The sequence below is a fragment of the Columba livia genome, chromosome 1 (assembly GCF_036013475.1).
Source record: "Columba livia isolate bColLiv1 breed racing homer chromosome 1, bColLiv1.pat.W.v2, whole genome shotgun sequence".
NCBI classification, from domain to species: Eukaryota; Metazoa; Chordata; class Aves; order Columbiformes; family Columbidae; genus Columba; species Columba livia.
The window spans coordinates 1,342,777-1,361,674 of record NC_088602.1 but is presented as its reverse complement, the minus strand read 5'-3'; the positions used below and the strand labels follow the sequence as shown (position 1 = coordinate 1,361,674).

Genomic DNA, 18,898 nt, shown 5'->3' with positions numbered 1-18,898 from the left:
TGCACTACCTTTTAACTGCACCACCACTGCAAAGAGACCCCTTGAATTATGACTGCGGTCATGTGGACGTGTGGCAGATGCACTTCCCTGCCCACCCACTTCTCCTTAAATGGCTTCAGTTTGTAACTCTCATAGGGTTGCTGGAGTTCGTTCTTCTCCCTCAAATGGTGACCCCTCAGTTCCAGCAGGACAGGGAACTGCTGGAGAGGGTCCAGCGTAGGGCAACAAAGATGATTAAGGGAGTGGAGCACCTCCCTTATGAAGAAAGGCTGAGGGAGCTGGGGCTCTTTAGTTTGGAGAAGAGAAGACTGAGGGGTGACCTTATTAATGCTTATAAATATATAAAGGGTGAATGCCATGAGGATGGAGCCAGGCTCTTCTTGGTGGCAAACAATGATAGAACAAGGGGTAATGGGATCAAACTGGAACACAAGAGGTTCCACTTAAATTTGAGGAAAATACTTCTTCTCAGTGAGGGTGACAGAGCACTGGAACAGGCTGCCCAGGGAGGTTGTGGAGTCTCCTTCTCTGGAGACATTCAAAACCCGCCTGGACATGTTCCTGTGCGACCTCACTTAGGCGTTCCTGCTCCAGCAGGGGGATTGGACTAGATGATCTTTGGAGGTCCCTTCCAATCCCAAATATACTGTGATACTGTGATACTGTGACGTGATTCTTTGAAAAGAGAGCAGCACCGACATGACACGCCAAGAAGAGGGAGCGCAGAGGGGAGAGGAGCCCGGCTGGAGCATTGCTGTCGGCAGGACCGAAGCAGGGGGAGCGAAGCAACTGAAAACGCTGCAGCGTGAGAAGACACCCAGAGAGGCATCATCATAACGGAGCCTATTTGGGAAACGGCCAGCAGAGCGCGCCACCGCCTCGCGTGTTCACACGAGTGAGAGCGAGCAATCCGGAACAACAGAATCGGGCAGCTTGGCGAGCCCCCGCACCCAAACCTCAGGGAGTGCCGGAGTGGACCTGTGTGAGAGTCGGTCCGAAGATGGAGCAGCATTTGCCTGAACATCGCTATCAAGGACTTAGAGAACTGAAGCCCTGACCGAAAGAATGGATGGACAATGACTTGGAGAGAGGCCCGAGGAGAAGCATTGTGTTGAACTGTTTCTCTGATTCGGGGGGACTGCTGCTAACAATGGCTGCTGTGTGGACTTTGCTGCTTCAGCCAAACGAGCCCCAGCCTCCTGAAAGCTGTTGTTATGAGGGCCTCTTCGACCCGGGGACAATAGCTGCCATCCAGAAGATGTGTTCTCACCTGCAGCCTCAGTCACACATGTCCCTCACCTGCTCCCCCAAACAATGGCCAACAAAAAGGAGCATGGCCAGAAACTCACCAAGGGTCCTGAGGTCACCCAATGGACCAGAGAAAGACCCGTGAATGCTGGACATGTAAGCGTTGGCAAAAGAACGCGTGGATCTTTAAGCCTGCGCAATATAAGCCTGGGTTGCGAAATTGGCCTAAAACAATGGGAGCAAGGGGGGGTGAAGAAGCATAAAAGGTGACTCCAGAATGGACACTGTTGAAGATCTTCCCACCAGAGGATCCTGAACCACGACGGAGGACCAGCAGGACTCCACGGGACCAGAGACCAGAGGGACGCTTCTGGAACTGGACTGGTAATAAACGCAACCTCATTTCTCATCTTTACCTTTACTTTTCCCCATTTCTTTCCTCTTTCTTTTTCTTACTCTCTCTGTCTCTGTATCACGTGCGGCTTTACAGGCAAATTAATAAAGTAACACTGCTTGATTGAATCATAACCCCTTGGCATTTAGGTTGCCTTAATTTTGTGCTCTGAGATCAAGGTAAAAGAACCATCACAAGTCCATTGCCGAACGGACTGTGACAACCTGGAAACAGCAGTAGGCATTACTCTTTAGGATACTCAAGTTTGATGCATACCAACAAATGTACATGGACCTCTGGGAAATGGACTAGGTTCACTTCTGCTAGGATGATCTTCAACAACGGAAAAAGGACTGTTTGTTTTACTGGGAGTTATTGATGTAGGCTTCACAGGACAGATAGAAATCATGGTGTGGACTCCGTCTCCTCCAGTCAATATTCCAAATAGCTCAACTGGTACCATTCAAAGCACAAGTTTCACACGCCTTAAATCAAGAGAAAGGGGACGGCAGCTTCAGTTCTACTGGACAACCTGAAGTGTTTCTAACGTTAGACATTACAAGATGGAAGCCAACGATCACAGTGACTTTCGCACATCCTCACTGCCACCATCCTAAGGATTGCACACTTGAGATTTTAATAGATACCGGTGCAGATGTAACCATTATCAGCCAGCAAAATTGGCCACCATCCTGGCCTGTCGTATCTCCATCTCATGGGTTAATGGGGGTGGGAGGTGTTGCCAACACTCAACAAAGTGTGGTGACTGTTACTTGTACAGATGAGGACGGGGGTTTTTGTCATGTGAGACCATACATGTCACCCATACCTATTAGCTTACTTGGTAGAGATGTGCTCAGTCAAATTAATTGTGTTGTTGAAACCAGCCCTCAAGGTTTTCAGGATTTTTCACAGTGGCTATTGAAGAGCGACCAATACTCAAATTGAAGCGGAAAACAGACACTCCAGTATGGGTTGATTAATGGCCGCTGATCACAGAAAAGGTTGCTAAATTGCAAGAACTGGTTGCAGAACAATTAGAAAAGGGGCATATTGTCCTCAGTACCAGTCCTTGGAACGCTCCAGTGTTTGTTATACCAAAGAAAAGTGGTAAATAGCGACTATTACATGACCTAAGAAAAATCAATGAGGTAATGGAGGACACGGGAGCCCTGCAGCCAGGACTGCCATCTCCTGCCATGATCCCTTGCAATTGGGAATTATTGATTATAGACCTTAAGGATTGTTTTTTTTACAATACCACTTGACAGTCAAGATGCACCACAATTTGCGTTTTCTGTTCCCAGCACTAACAAAGCTAGTCCAATGCAGAGGTATTGTTGGGTAGTTTTACCACAAGGGATGAAAAATTCACCCACAATGTGTGAAATCTATGTAGATTGGGCACTGAAACCTGTGAGAAAAAGATGGCCTCAATATGTCATCTATGATTGCCAGACAACAACTCAATAAGGAATCAATGATTCAAGAGCTCACTACAATTTTCCAGAACAGTGGTTTACAAACTGCCCCAGAAAAAATCCAAACAGAAGTACCTGGAAATACCTGGGATGGGAAATGACAAAAACTACAATCACTCCACAAAAGCTACAGATAAGAACAGAAATTGCTACATTGAATAATGTGCAAAAATTAGTAGGAGACCTGAATTGGGTATGCAATATTTGTGGTATCACTAACGAAGACCTGAGTCCCTTAGTTGAACTGCTAAGAGATGATGGAGATCTAAATTCTACTAGACATCTTACAGCAGAAGCACAGCATGCACTAGACCACATATCATCAAAAGTTTCACAAGCCTATGGAGACAGGAGAACTGTAGACGAAGACATAATTTTAGCAATTATTAATCATCATCCGTATCCATGTGCTATTATAATGCAACGGTTAAATGAGACAGAGCCCTTAAAAATTTTAGAATGGGTCTTTTTACCTTTTCAGACAAAAAAGACAATTAGTACCAGAACTGAGAGCTTTGCCACACTAATAATGAAAGGTAGAGAAAGAATAATCGGCATTGCAGGGTTAGAACCAGCTACGATACTACTGCCTTTACAACAGAATTATATTGAACGAGCTTTACAGCACTCGACACCGTTACAGGTAGCCCTAGAAAGGTACAGAGGTATTATAAAAATACATTAACCTTCACATAAGATGTTTACGTTTTTAACCAGTGTAGGAGGAAGCTGGGAGGAGTGGCTGACACTGGAAGCTGTGCTGCCATCAGAGACCTGGACAGGCTGGAGAGCTGGGTGGGGAGAAATGTAATGAAATATAACAAGGGCAAGTGTAGAGTCTTGAATCTGGGCAGGAACAACCCCAGGTTCCAGTGTAAGTTGGGGAATGACCTATTAGAGAGCAGTGTAGGGGAAAGGGACCTGGGGGTCCTGGGGACAGCAGGGTGACCATGAGCCAGCACTGGGCCCTTGTGGCCAGGAAGCCAATGGTACCTGGGGTGGGTTAGAAGGGGGTGGTCAGTAGGTCAGAGAGGTTCTCCTGCCCCTCTGCTCTGCCCTGGGGAGACCACACCTGGAATCTTGTGTCCAGTTGTGGCCCCTCAGTTCCAGCAGGACAGGGAACTGCTGGAGAGAGTCCAGCGCAGCCACCAAGATGCTGAAGGGAGTGGAGCATCTCCCGTGTGAGGAAAGGCTGAGGGAGCTGGGGCTCTGGAGCTGGACAAGAGGAGACTGAGGGGTGACTCATTCCTGGGGATCAATATGGAAAGGGTGAGTGTCAGGAGGATGGAGCCAGGCTCTTCTCGGTGACAACTGTGATAGGACAAGGGGTAATGTGTTCAAACTGGAACACAAAAGGTTCCACTTAAATTTGAGAAGAAACTTGTTCCTGGTGAGGGTGGCAGAGCCTGGCCCAGGCTGCCCAGGGGGGTTGTGGAGTCTCCTTCTGTGCAGACATTCCAACCCGCCTGGACACCTTCCTGTGTAACCTCATCTGGGTGTTCCTGCTCCATGGGGGGATTGCACTGGATGAGCTTTCCAGGGCCCTTCATCCGCTGACATTCTGGGATTCTGGGATTCTGTGAGGAGTAGAAAGACTTCCTTTGTACAGTCAAAAACCAGTAAAAGGACTCACAGTGTTCACTAAAGGAGGAAGTAAATCTGGAAAAGCTGCAGTAGTCTGGTGAGAAGGTGGTGAACTCAGTGGTGTTCACATATAGTACAAGCTAATGGGTCAGCACAGTGAGTTGGGCTACAAGCTATTACAGAAGCCTTTAAGCTTTGGAAAGACAAACCACTAAACATAATCTCTGATTCATTATATGTTGTAGGAGTAGTCCAGAGAATGGAAAGAGCTATCCTAAAACACTGCAAGCAGGAAGATCTGTATTTGCAGTTTTGGACATTGTGGTATTTGTTACAAGAAAGGCAGCACCTGTGTTATATTGCACACATACACAGTCATACTGGGCTACCTGGAGAATTAGCAGCAGGTAATGCTGAAGCAGATCATCTTGTAACCCCAGCTTGGGTAGGACCCATTCCTGAAAAATTGAGATCTCATGAATTCTTCCATTAATCTGCCAAAGTATTAATGCGGCAATTTCACCTAAATTTAGCAGGTGCAAAATCTATAGTTCAAACTTGCCCAGATTGTCAAGGTCTTAGCACAATTTCTCCTGATGCAGTAAACCCTAGAGGACTATACTCATTGCAGTTATGGCAAATGGATGTGACACATATCCCAGAATTCGGGAAGTTAAAATATGTTCATGTATCAGTAGATTGCTTCTCAGCAGCCACTTGGGCCACAGCCCAATCAGGTGAGACAAGTAAACATGTTCAAAAGCATTTGTGATCAGCATTTCCAGTACTAGGTATTCCTTAAACAATTCAAACAGATAACGGGGTTGGATATATAGCTAAATCCACGCATGAGTTTTTGCAAATGTGGGGAGCTTCACACATCACAGGTATCCCTCATCCACCCACCTGACAAGCTATCATAGAGCGCATGAATCAAACCCTGAAACATCAATTACAAAAGCAAAAAGGGGGAGAGCCCAAGGCTACACCGCATGAGAAATTACAAAATGCAGTGTGCATATTAAATTTTTTGCGTTTACCCAATGGGGAAAGAGTGCCTCCAATTGTTAAACGTGCAGGGACTAGAGAATGATTTAATTGACTTAAATAAGGAAATATTAGTTCAAGTCAAGAATATTGATACCGGTCAATGGGAAGGACCTTTTCAGCTTATAACTTGGGGACGAGGGTATGCTTGTATCATTTCAGGAACAGGAATGCAATGGATTCCAGTGAAATGGGTAAAGCCTTGACTAAAATCCTCATAGTGTGGCTGGTGTGGAATGTGTGTCTGGTGCAAGCAGGACCTTGGACTGTTAACCTGCAACAGAACATTTGGGTAACTCTTGCAAACATGACAAGACAAGAATCTTTGTGTTTATCTATGGCAACACCTAAAGATCCCTTTAGAACACGTCGAATAGGGATACCGATATATGATTTGCAAGAATTCAAAGGTTATGTAAAAAACAAAACCTGGATAATGATGAGGGACTCTGCAGTTAAACAAGAGTTCAATTGATACTTTCGCACTGAGAATGATAATTCCAAAAGTGCACGAGAATTCAATGAGTATTTTCGCACATATAATTTTTATGTAACTGACTTGCGACAGCAAGCCCGAGCCTCTAGGGCTGGGATGATAATCAATGCTCTTAATACCACTTGTTTGGAACCACAAGAACTAGATTTATTAGGATCAGTGTCATCCAACCAGAGCTGTATTGCGTTTGGGGGTCAGATGACAGAACTCGCTTACAATATCAATAAGGTATGGAGACCCAACAATAGCACACCTATGGTTAACAGAAATTACAATGGGAAAAAAATGTGTAGAACCAATATCACCCTGGTACAGAAGTTCTGTAACTCAGTGTAACAGTTATATAAATTAAAATATCAATGCAAGTACCAAAGCAAAAAAGTTACCTCCAGGAACTTTCTTATTTGTGGTGACCAAGCTTGGCCAGCAATACCTTCTAATGCCTGGGGAGGACCTTGTTATTTAGGCAAAATCTCTGTTTGCTCTGCAATATTGAGATCTTCTAAATAATACTTTGCTTAACAAAACTAAGAAACTTATCATATTTCAGTGAAAACTGCAAAGATGAGATTAAATTTTGGGATAATTAATTAGTTGTACTAACTTCGCTTTTTGCACCAAATGTAGCGGCAGGTAAAGCATTAGGTGACATTAAGAAACTCAGGTGCTGGGTAGCTAAGCAAACAAATCTTACTTCTACAATCCTATCAGAGATGTTAGTTGATACAGATAGCATTAGGCAAGCAACTTTGCGAAATAGAGCCACTGTAGATTTTTTTACTGCTTCCGCAAGGACATGGATGTGAAGAATTCGAAGGAATGTGTTGTATGAATTTATAAAGTAGCTCTGTATCTATACATAAGCAAATACGAGATTTACAAGAAATGACTAAGAAATTCACCATATTAAATAGTGGGTTAGATGAATGGCTTAAAGGGTTAGGAATCACTAAAGATTTCCTTTTGCACGGATTAACTATTTTGATTGTAATAATTGTGATCTTAATGATTGCACCTTGTATAATGAATCTAATCAGACATTCTGTTGAGAAGACACTTGCAGGTACCTGGATGGTTCAAAAAACAAAAGGGGGAACTGTGGGATCATTTCTGGAAACAAACAGACATCTGTGCAGTGAGCAAGACTGGATTGAGGTGATCTAGACCACAAGTGAAGGGCCATTGAAAGGTCCTTGACCACACAGAATGGGGAAGAAAGTTGATGAAGCAAGAGGAAAATGAGGAATTAAAGTAGTTTGTGGCAAGACATAGGAGGTGATGAGTGTCTAAGATAGCAACCAATCATATATTAGCTAGAGAAATGCAAGCGGTGCGTAATCTAACTATAAATAATATAACTAATATAATGTAACTACAAAATCAGCAGTTTAAGATTATATAACCTGATCAAATTTCGCATTAAACAACTTTAGTCTGTAACTGTCATAGAGCTGTTGGAGTCCATTCTGCTTGCACAGAAGACTGTCCTCCTTAGACTGGGATACCATCCAAGGAAATCACTCACCTGCCCACAGCTGCCTTCCCTGCATCCCGAGCCTCCACAGCTACGGGGAAAAGGACCGACCATAGAGCTTTTTCCACCGACCCGGCCGCCTCGAAGTAAAGGCAAAAAAGAGCCCCGAAAAGAGGAGTTTTGGAAGCTCCCGAGTACCCAAACCTTCCCTACGTGCGCCGGGGCCGCGCCGCCAGCCCCGCACGGACAAAGGCGGCGCCGGGAGCCGCCGGCAGCGTCAGCCCGGGAGGGCCGCCCGCCGCCGGTGCAGCACGGGAGGTGTAGTCCTGCCGCTCCGCCCCGCTCGGCTCGGGGGGGCGGGCACCGGGAGCACCGCTGTGTCCTTGCGGCCCCTGGCCCTGCCCGCCACCCCTGGCCACACGGGTGCCTCCCCGAGCTGGTGCTGCAGCCGCCGCTGCCCGAAGCTGCGGGGGGCGCGACGCCGGTGCCGGGTCCCGGCCGTCCCGGTGGGGTTTGGGGCGGTCGGCAGCCGGAACGAGGGGACCCTGCGCTCACCGGGCGGGGGGACCCGGGAGAGCGCCAGGAGGGGGACGTGGGTGGCTCAAGGCATGCCGGGAAATGGAGTCTTGGGCTCGGGGCGGGGGGGGCACAGGAGCGCAATACCGAGTAGAGTCACAACCCTGGTCTTGAGTAGACCCAACTTTGGCCTTTTCAAGCAATTGCTGGGGGAAATCCCATGGGACAGGGTACTTGAAGTTCAAGGGACCCAAGATAGTTGGTTAGCATTCAGGGACTGCTTCTTCCAAGCTCGAGATCAGAGCATCCCAACAGGTAGGAAGTCAAGGAAGGGAGGCAGGAGACCTGCTTGGTTAAACGTGGAACTGCTGGGAAAACTCAAGTGGAAGAGTCTACAGATCATGGAAGGAGGGGCTGGTCACTTGGAAATGTGAGAAATGCAGTTGTGATTCGTGCTGAGGAGATGTTTAATGTTTACAGAGATAACCAAATGAGGCACGGGCTCTGAACCTGGAAAAAGGAAAAGGTGGTTAAGTTCTACGTAAAAAGTTATGAAACTTGTTTCTGAAGTTATATTGATAGAGGGAACTAATATTTTTAGGGTTAACCAACCACATAATGAGTGCCTACTAACAAACTAACTCTTAAAGCCACATGATGAATATCTAGTTTAGAGCCCTATGTAATCAATCGTGTTAAGAAAAAAACAGAACCCCATTGAATGCCAAGATCAGAAGCTTTACAGCACCAGCTGTAACCTTGAGGAGACAAGATAACCAAGATTCACAGCAAAAGGGGGCGCCAGTCTGGTTTTGGTCGACTTGGCAGCTTGGGTTCCAGCCAGTTCATCATAATGAGCCAAAGGTACAAAGTTCACTGTGATTAAGCTGAAGGAGCTTTCATCCAAAGACCCCCAAAGACCCCTCCTAAAAATCACCAAGTGACACTGCGCAGGCGCAGCAGGGGAGGGTCAGGGAGGAGACTATGGAAATGGGTATCTGAGACTCATTTTAATAAGAAGCGGGAAAGGTTATGAATATGTAGAGGCATTCCTGGGGTTATTATGAATATGTAACACCTTCTGTATTTAAGCACACTTCTTATTGTCAAAAGGTGTGTGTGTTGGGCGGAGCGAATCCCCCACACACCCAGCGCTGTTTTGCTTATGCTCTAATGAACACGTGTTTAGGGAATACAAGTTAGGAATTTGATTAAACGTTGTTTGTCCATAGAAATAGCATAAGTTATTTATTTCAGGAAGAATATAAGGCTGTTGTCAGAGGATGTAGGGAGGCAACTAGGAAAGCCAAGGCCTCGTTAGAATTAAACCTTGCGAGAGGGGTCAAGGACAACAGAGTAAGATTCTTCAAACATATTACAGATAAAACTAACACTGGGCAGAGACGAGACAACACGGGAGGTACCACCTCTCTATGGTGCTTGTGGTATTGTGTATCACCATACAACATTCTCCCTCTATAAGATTTAACATTCCACATACACCATGTGCTTTTGACAGAAACATATTCAAGGCTAAACAGTTTTGTAAAGTCATTTTGGATGTTTGTTGTAGTTGGAAATTTAATTCTCTAAAAACAGTTCTCCACCAGTTGTTAAGAACGTGCAAATGAATGCCATGTCAGATTTTCTAAAATGAATTGATGTCTTTTAAGTGTAACATATGGGACAAAGCAACATTCAAGAAACAGGGACATTTTCATGCTAAAGGTATAGCAGTCAGGTGTTTTGACCCCAGATACTGCCCAATCGGGTCATACCTGGGGTTTTGGCTTTGATGGCGTTTCCTACCATGGTGCAGTGTCAACAAGTGGAAACGGACACGTGGTAGGAAGACCAACAGAACATCATAGTCCTGCCATTTAGGATGTTGAGAGGTCAACAGGTGGTTCCTCCACCATTTGCCCAGTATTTCCAAAATGACTTTGCCTTACTGTATTTACCTCTTGGTATTCTAAAGGTGAGCAAACTCTTGCATTATCCCTCACTCTAGGTTTTGATTAGCTGTATTTCTAGGGGTTTGCTCAGCAATACACCCATACGACACATATCCATAACACAAATCCAAAAGTTCCTCTAGGCCATTCCCTCCTCTTTTCTTTTCTTTTCTTTTCTTTTCTTTTCTTTTCTTTTCTTTTCTTTTCTTTTCTTTTCTTTTCTTTTCTTTTCTTTTCTTTTCTTTTCTTTTCTTTTCTTTTCTTTTCTTTTCTTTTTTTTCTTTTCTTTTCTTTTCTTTTCTTTTCTTTTCTTTTCTTTTCTTTTCTTTTCTTTCTTTTTACACTATAACATGCATTTCTTGCCTAATCCTGTGAAGAACTGGTTCCCGAGAAGGACGCTTCCAATAAAAACAACCAAATCTCTGCCCCGTTTTGCTGCTTTAGCAGCACGCAGTCAGTTATTTCCTTCTCGCTGTAGTTGAGATACAGGCAAGGCCATGCAGGTGGTGTGATGGCTAGTACTAAATTGGGGGGAGCTGTTGACAGTCTCCAGGGCAGAGAGGCCCTGCAGGTGGATCTGGACAAATTGGAGAACTCGGCAATCACCAACCGCATGAAGTTCAACAAGAGCAAGTGCTGGACTTTGCAGCTGGGACACAACAACCCTGGCTGTACAGACAGACTGGGGAATGAGATGCTGGAAAGCAGCTCCGCAGAGAGGGATCTGGGGATTCTGGTCCACGGCAAGTTGAACATGGGCCAACAACATCCATGGCAGCCAAGAGGGACCCGAGTCCTGGTGCATCCAGCACAGCATCGCCAGCTGCTAGGGGGAGGTGATTGTCCTGCTCTGCTCAGCACTGTTGTGGTCTCACCTGGAGCGTTCACTGTGCGCAGGGCTGCGGACACGGGATAAAAAAGATACTAAGTTGCTAGAGAGTGTCCGGAAGAGGCTACAAATTTGCTGAACGGTTTGGAGGGGAAACTGTATGAGGAGTGGCTAAAGTCGCTTGGTTTGTTCAGCTTGGAGAAGACTGAGAGGAGACCTTATCGTGGTCTATATTTTCCTCGCAAGAGGAGGAGGAGGAAGGGCAGCTGCAAGCTCTTCTCTTTAGCGACCGATGACAGAACCCAAGGGGCGGAGCGGCAGGACTACACCTCCCGTGCTGCACCGGCGGCGGGCGGCCCTCCCGGGCTGACGCTGCCGGCGGCTCCCGGCGCCGCCTTTGTCCGTGCGGGGCTGGCGGCGCGGCCCCGGCGCAGGTAGGGGCGGCGGGCGGCGGGCCCGCGGCACGGGGATGGGCGCTGCTGGCCCGCGGGGTCCCGGCGGAGGGGACTCGGCCCCGACGGCCTCTCCCGTGCTCTCCCCTCCGCCGGCCGCCCCCCAGCCCTGCCGGACCCCCCCGCACTCCCCTTAGGGCCCGGCTCTCCCCGGCGCTCCGGCCTTTCCCCGGCTCGCCCCGTGGCCCCCGTGCAACGCGGACACGCTGCTCCGTGTCCCAGCCGCCCGGGCCCCCCTGGATCCGGCCCTGGCGGCCCCGGCGCTGGGAAGGGCTGGGCTGGGGCCGGGCCGGGTGCTCAGACCCCCGGGACACCCCCGGACATCTTCCTGCTGCCCTTGTGGGGCACCGGAGCAAGATTTGGGTACTCGGGAGCTTCCAAAACTCTTTTTGTGGCTCTTTCTCACCATTACCGCGAGCCGGCCAACTTGGTGGGTGACGCTCTTTGGGTCGGTCCTTTTCCCAGTAGCTGTGGAGGCTCGGGGTGCAGGGAAGGCAGCTGTGGGCAGGTTAGTAAACTTGTGCCCCTGATTTCTTCATGAAAATGTTGTGCTTGCAGGGACCATCTGTCCTGGCTGTGCTGGTGCGGCTGGTGACGGGACAGGCACCTCGAGTGGAATCCGGAGCATCCCGCCTCCCTCTTCCCGGATCAATACCTGCACGGGCCTCCATCTCCGCGCCGAGAGCAGCGACGCGCCGGGCTCCAGGCTGCTGCGGCAAGGTGGGGGTCAGGCACGGCCCCGGCTCTGGGGACACCATGGGCTGGGATTGCCATGGTTCGTTCCGTGGTGCAGCAGCAGCAAAACACCCGTGGGACCAGCCAGGCTGACAGTCCGGTCTGTGTGGAGCGTTGTGGGAGAGCCATGCTTTGAGACTCGGTGCAGTACAGGGTGTTTCCCATTCCTGCCTGCTGAGCCGCACCACGAGCAGGGACAGGCCTTGTGTCATGGTGCTGTGCCCAGGCCCAGAGAGTGATGTGGCTTGTGGTGTGATGGGGAGACAGGGCACAGTCCCAGCTGCTCTGGCATTGGTCCCTCATCTAGCACGAGCAGAGAAAACCTGCCTCTATACCTCTAATCTTTGCCCCTCTCCCAGCACAGCTGAGAGTGGGCTCTCCCACCATAGAGGGTGGCATGGATGACTTGTAGCAAGTCTGAGCAAGTCCAGGTGCTGTGGTGATCCTGGTGTGCCACCACCTCCCCTCTGCCCTCGCCCCTCCTGTGCATGGGATGCTCTGAGATTTCCCAGCACTGCCAGGGCCCCTGGTACCAGTGGTAGTTTATTGGCAGAGGTGTTTAGCAAACGTGTGGTACGATGTGCTGAGATGAGTGTTGCTTTTTGCTGCAGATGTCAGTGAAGTTTGAGGACGTGGCGCTCTACTTCTCCCCCGAGGAGTGGGCAAAGCTGTCGGGCTGTCAGCGGCAGCTCTACCGGGAGGTGATGCTGGAGAACTACCAGATGGTCGCCTCGCTGGGTGAGGACTCTCTCTGGTGATGTTGGGCTGGGGTGGAGCCGGAATTCACCTCTTTAGCTGAGCTGGAGCCCCTAAACAGGAAAATCCAGCTCTCTCCATTGCTGTCTGAGCGGTTGTGATTGCAGGTTTGAACCTGTCAGGCAGCCTCCTGTGGAGAGCAGTCCTGGGAAAGAGAATGGGATGGGTTAGTATGGGATAAGATGGGATGAAGCCTGTTTCGGGGTTTGACCCACCTCTTGGTACAGAAATGCTTCCTCACATCCAGTCTAAACCTCCCAGGCGCAGCTTTGAGCTGTTCCCAGGTGTCCTGTCTGCAGGAGAGTGGCCGAGGTGACGGGGGCGAGGCGAGAGGAGGCTGTAGGTGCAGGGATGTGGGGGCTGAAGCCGCAGCCTGGCAGGGACAGGAGAGAGGAGCGGGGTGGGGGGGATGCTGGGGCTGTGGGTGCAGGGGCCGGTGCTGCTGTCCCGGCAGTGCGGGAGAGGGGGCTTCTCTCTGTGCCCCGGACAGGCTGGGCCACCGAAAAGCCAGAGATCATCTGCAAGATAGAGCGAGAAGAGACGCCGTGTGTGTTGGACCCCCCTGGAGAGCATCAGAGTAACCAGACCCATGTGTCAGGTGGGCATGGGGAGTCTTGTGGGGGGTCAGGGAGTTCACCGAGCACCGTCTCCTTAGTCCAGGTGATCTATGTGCTTGAAAAAGTGTGAGGTTGGCGGGGTGCCCATGACACTCCCCATGGGGAGAGGTCCCACCTGCCCATCCTGTCCCTGGCAGTGACCCTGGTTTCTTCTCCCCAGCAGCCATCAGCCCCAGGACCCAGAGGGAGACTGAGGGAGTCCCAGAGATGCTGCCAGTAGGGATCTGGAGACCTGGTGTGTTTTTAAGTGGCAGACTGAATGGTGAGTAGTTGTCTGGGACTGCATTTTAAGATAAAGGTCTCAATGTCTGTTTGCTCCTGTCTCTGAACAGTGAGGTCACTCCTGGAAGACCTGCCTTTCTACAATCCCCTAGGCAATAGGGGACTTGCCTGGCTACAAGCGATCACCTTCACCTGCCGGGGCACACACAGTACTACCCAGGACCATCGTGCCGGGACTGAGAACGCCCTGCTGCCAAGGATGCCAAACTTGGGTGGGATGCATCAGGGGAGCTCGACCTGCAGCCAGCCGGGCGGGAGCCAGGGGGCCTGGTTGGGGAACCTCTACTTTCCCCCACTCCGAGTACCCCAGCTGTTACAGAGGAGCCCTCCCAGGTGGCCTGAGTGTGACAAGAGCTTCGAGAACCAGACAGCGCTGGATGTCCATGTGTGGAGCCACATGCGTGAGCGTCCCTTCCACTGCACTGACTGTGGCAAGAGCTTCATCTACAAGCAGAAACTGCTGAGTCATCGGTGCACCCACAATGGGGAGAAGCCCTTCTCCTGCAGCGACTGCGGCAAGAGCTTTGTCCGGAGGCAGCACCTGATGAGGCATCAGCGCATTCACACCGGGGAGAAGCCCTTCACCTGCACTGACTGTGGCAAGAGCTTTGCAGACAAGTTGACCCTCATCCTCCACCAGCGCATCCACACCGGAGAGAAGCCCTTTGCCTGCACCGACTGTGGCCAAAGCTTCAGGGAGAAGAAGAGCCTCATCATCCACCAGCGCATCCACACCGGAGAGAAGCCCTTCTCCTGCACTGACTGTGGCAAGAGCTTCAGGGAGAAGAAGGCCCTCATCATCCACCAGCGCATCCACACTGGGGAGAAGCCCTTCTCCTGCACCGACTGTGGCAAGAGCTTTTCCCAGAGGTCGAGCCTCCTCACACACCAGCGCATCCACACTGGGGAGAAGCCCTTTGCCTGCACTGAGTGTGGCAAGAGCTTCAGAAACAAGTTGACCCTCGTCATCCACCAGCGCATCCACACTGGGGAGAAGCCCTTCACCTGCACCGAGTGTGGCCAGAGCTTTGTCCAGAGGCAACACCTGCTGAGTCACCAGCGCATCCACACTGGGGAGAAGCCCTTTGTCTGCATTGAGTGTGGCAAGAGCTTTGTCCGGAGGCAGCACCTGCTGAGGCACCAGCAAATCCACACCGGGGTGAAACCCTTCACCTGTACTGGATGTGGGAAGAGCTTTGCGGATAAGAAGGACCTGAAGAGACACCAGCAGGTGTACCAGGGCCCTGAGATTGTGGTGGTGGATGTCAAGCAAGAGGATGAGGTCTTGATCTGTTAGCAGAACAAGCCATGCAGATGCGATCAGCGATGTATTAACATGGCATGATACTCGATTACCTGTTAGCCCAATACGGGTGATCTGTGGTAAAGTAAATTATTCTAATTGTTGCTTAAAAATTTATAACAATGGTCAAGTTGTTAAGCAAATCACCATGGGAATACAAAAGCTAGCCCATGTTCCTGTACAAACCTGGAAGAGTTGGGAAGTCGATCCCGTCTCTCAGTCCCCAGGTGCTCCATGGCTTAAACACAATCTTATTTATCTTTTATGTGGTATTGTATTGTTACTCCTTGCCTGTTTAATCCACTGTTTGAAATATGCAATTTATAGGCCCTTTGCTGCATGGAGATGTTATATCAGGCTAAGCTTGAATTCCACAGTTATACAGACTGTAAGAAATTATGCTCTTTCCCATACTTAGCTATTTTTGCTACTTCCCTGCCACCGTGGACAAAGAAGCAACAAGCTTTGAGCTATGGGCTGGTGTGACAGGTGGTGGTGTCAGGGACCATATTTTAGTTTAAATGTCTCAACGCATGTTTGCTCGACTGTCTCTGCCCTGACCAGCCACATAATTTTCTGGAGACTGCCTGGCCACAAGCCACAGGAAACCTGCCCAGCTCCAGGCAATAGGGGACTTGCCTGGCTACAAGCGATCACCTTCCCCTGCCAAGGCACACGCGGTACTACACGGGACTGACGTGCCGGGACTGAGAACATGCGCAGAAATGCAGAACGGGCGGTACATGCCATTGCCTGGGAAACAACATCCCAATCTCCTGGTTTTGTTAAAAACAAGACCTGTTTCTCTTTCAGTGAATTTTCTTCTCAGTTAAGTGCCTTCAAAGTGCCTCCATATTTTTGTGGGACACTGTACTTGGTGCTGATAACAGGGTCTGCGGAACGCTGAAGAAGCTCATGTTTAGATTTATTACTATGATAACCAAGGTTAACTGATAATGGGACATATTTGGAAGGAGGGGTGGACAGAACAGGTGACTAAAAATGACCAACTGAGCACTCTATCCCATAATCGTCATACCCTCTATATAAGATGGGATCATGAGGATCTCACCTCTCTTCAACCATGGCCGGCATATAAAGAGGACCCTCTCTGCATGCCTGCAATCTGTACGCCTCAGTCCCTGCATCCTGAAATCCAGTTTTCGGTTTGCTGTGAAATCCTGCCCGTGACTCCTGGGTGCCAGCCCTGCAGCTGCTGGAGCCGCGCCAGCTCCTAGCTCCGCCGCCACTGCGCTGATGCTAACTGCATATCGGACATTCAAGATTGGTTTTGTGTATTTCGCATATATATTCTCTATTTATTAGTAGCATTGGTAAAGCCTTTAAAACCTTTCCAACTTGAAGTCTAAGTGTCTCTTCCTTCTTATCTTCCTTATCATCTTTCCAATCTAAGGAAAGGCGGGGGGAGCGTAAGGGGGTAACGGAGCATCTGCCACAGTTTATTTTTGCCTTACTTTAAACCTTAACAACAAAATATCACCAAAATGCCTTACAAAAGACTGTATGACCATGCAGTAACAAGCATGTGTGATCTGGAGACCCCCACCACTGACAGGTATTACGTGTGTACCTCTCAGGGATGTAAGGGGTGGTCATTTTGTGAGTGAGGGACGAGCTGCCTTCCTGAGACGCACTGCCCCACCTAGTAGAGAGAAAATGCCATTGGATCGATCCATGGTGGTGAGTGTCTCTTGCAAATCTATCCCCACTGCTCGCTAGGTTTCCTCCTTTCCCATCTCCTTCTCCCTGTCCTATTGCTCTTTTCATACCATAACATATGGACCTCCATTTACAGAAGTGTTTAATAAAGTTCCTTAATTAAGTGGCATTTGACCTTATTTGTGTCTTAACCTCACTCTAGGTAAAATTAATGACTTTCTCCAGCTCAGGACTTCCCCAACTGGACCGTAACAGGATTACATGAGTTTATGGCCAAAGATTATATCTGCACACCAAGTTCTTTATATCACTTGACGTGCTGGCATGATTTGAAGTGAATTAATTTTCCTCATGCAGTTAGAAACCTTTCTTTTTGGTAGCTAGTATGGTCATTATTTGCATTAAGTTTGAGAACGAGAAGATAGCACCCCAGGACAGAGTTAATGTTCTTAATTGCTGTTGTCTGAGAGCCAAGGACTCTGAGCTCTCTGCCCGCAGGTGTGAGGCAGCTGGGAAGGGGGACATAGATGGGACAGACCTTGACTGACACCCGGACTGATCATGCCGTTATTGTCATAGTTCATATTAAAGGAGAATCGGGATCTGATGGCTGGCGGCAGAGTCAGGATGGAGTTGGGGCAGAGTTGGGACAGACAGGGATGTAGACCCATTCTGGTTCTGCTCCGTTTCGGGGAGTTCTGTTTGGAACCATCATCAGTTGAACCTTTTGCCATCCTGCTGTGTTGCAGTGGCCTCTGGGCCTTTTTGCCTTTTGTGCATGTTGATGGTTTGTAGCTGCTTTGTTTTGTTCCAGTAGCTACTAAGTGATGCAAAGCAGACAGTATATTAAAACCACAAAACCTTACAGTTCTAAGTGACTCATTCTATTTAAAATGTATTTATTTAAGCTAAATGACTGATACAAAACTTAAATTGGGCTGATCCAATATCTGTGTAAAACTGACGTGTTGAGATAAAGATGGTTTAATAGGATAGAAGAGAAAGGAATAATGACGATGATGATGTAAGTGTATACAAAACAAGTAGTGCACAACACAATCACTCACCACCTGCTGACCGATGCCCATCCTGTCCCTGAGCCCTGGCCCCCCAGATCTCTCCCTCCAGTTTCTATACTGGGCATGATGTCATATGGTAAGGAATAACCCTTTAGCCATATCAGTAACCCACATCCGTTTTTTTTGGGGGGGACAACCCCACTCTGGTCTGTGGTGTTACAATTTATAGCAGATATTTGGGCTCCTATGTCTACTAGGAAAGCAACTGCAGTTTTGAAAGGGTCAAGAGGAAAAGTTATCAGCAGATCCCCCTGCTAGTTTTCAATGAGCCATCTGATATACCCACCAGCTGTTCCACAGCTCGATTATTTGGAACAGCATAAGAACTTTCCCAGCTTTGGAGGGCTGGTAAATTCCTCTCTAGAGTCTGTGGAAACAGCCCATCTCTGAGGTACAGGGGCCATAGGGGTGTTTGCCTTTCCTGGCTGACTTTTATCTACTGGTTTCCAAATCTTCACAAGGAGCTGTCAACTGGGGAGGGGTTGGCATCCATTCATTCCTGGAGAACACCTTTATCCAGATCTCTCTTCCATGGAGAACACCTTTATCCAGACCTCCCTTCCACAATCCATTTCTCAATGCTCTATCTTGGGGGCGAGGAACTTTCTCCTCTGTCTCTGCTCTGCGGACCACTGCTTGAGCCTTCACCCCATTCCCAACAAACCCCATGTACAAACAGTAATTATAAAACTCTCGTGCAATCTCTCCCCAAGCGAGACCTGGTCTGCCTGCCCGCCCCCAGCTGCAGTGGCTCTCAGTCAGTCTTGGATCTGTACAGCACAGGTTCTTAATGAGTTGGGTAATCCTCTAATCAAGGGGTCATGTGTAGACACTCATTCCAGATTTCTTGTTGCTCCTGCACGCACTGGTTAAAGAGCACATGACATCTGTAAACACCCGTTAACATGTTTTGCTGTTTTAGGAGTTCCACGATGTATACAAACAGATAATGGTCCAGCCTATTGCTCCA

General features: G+C 48.8%; 3 protein-coding genes across 14 annotated transcripts in view; 1 reads left to right on the top strand and 2 right to left on the bottom strand.

The window, feature by feature from the left end:
- LOC106145973 (gastrula zinc finger protein XlCGF57.1-like) overlaps nucleotides 1-8,077 on the bottom strand; it is a 32,366-nt gene extending 24,289 nt beyond the window's left edge. The window contains exon 1 of the mRNA XM_065049671.1: nucleotides 7,776-8,077. Within this exon, the coding sequence (XP_064905743.1) occupies nucleotides 7,776-7,838 (63 nt within the window). The 5' untranslated portion in view covers nucleotides 7,839-8,077. The remainder of the gene's footprint in view (nucleotides 1-7,775) is intronic.
- LOC110355413 (gastrula zinc finger protein XlCGF57.1-like) overlaps nucleotides 1-18,898 on the bottom strand; it is a 99,570-nt gene that overhangs the window by 13,206 nt on the left and 67,466 nt on the right. The window lies entirely within an intron of this gene.
- On the top strand, nucleotides 11,338-17,018 carry LOC106145974 (zinc finger protein OZF-like). Of its 12 annotated transcripts, none has more exons than XM_065049683.1 (6): nucleotides 11,338-11,458; nucleotides 12,035-12,196; nucleotides 12,823-12,949; nucleotides 13,458-13,565; nucleotides 13,748-13,846; nucleotides 13,959-17,018. In XM_065049683.1, exons 3-6 carry the CDS (start codon nucleotides 12,823-12,825, stop codon nucleotides 15,161-15,163), a joined length of 1,539 nt encoding a protein of 512 aa, XP_064905755.1. In that variant the 5' UTR covers nucleotides 11,338-11,458; nucleotides 12,035-12,196; the 3' UTR covers nucleotides 15,164-17,018. The 12 variants fall into 12 exon arrangements, with proteins under 12 accessions (XP_064905755.1, XP_064905754.1, XP_064905752.1 ...); XM_065049682.1 differs by having other exon boundaries at nucleotides 13,745-13,846; XM_065049680.1 differs by having other exon boundaries at nucleotides 11,340-11,458; nucleotides 13,745-13,819; nucleotides 13,917-17,018.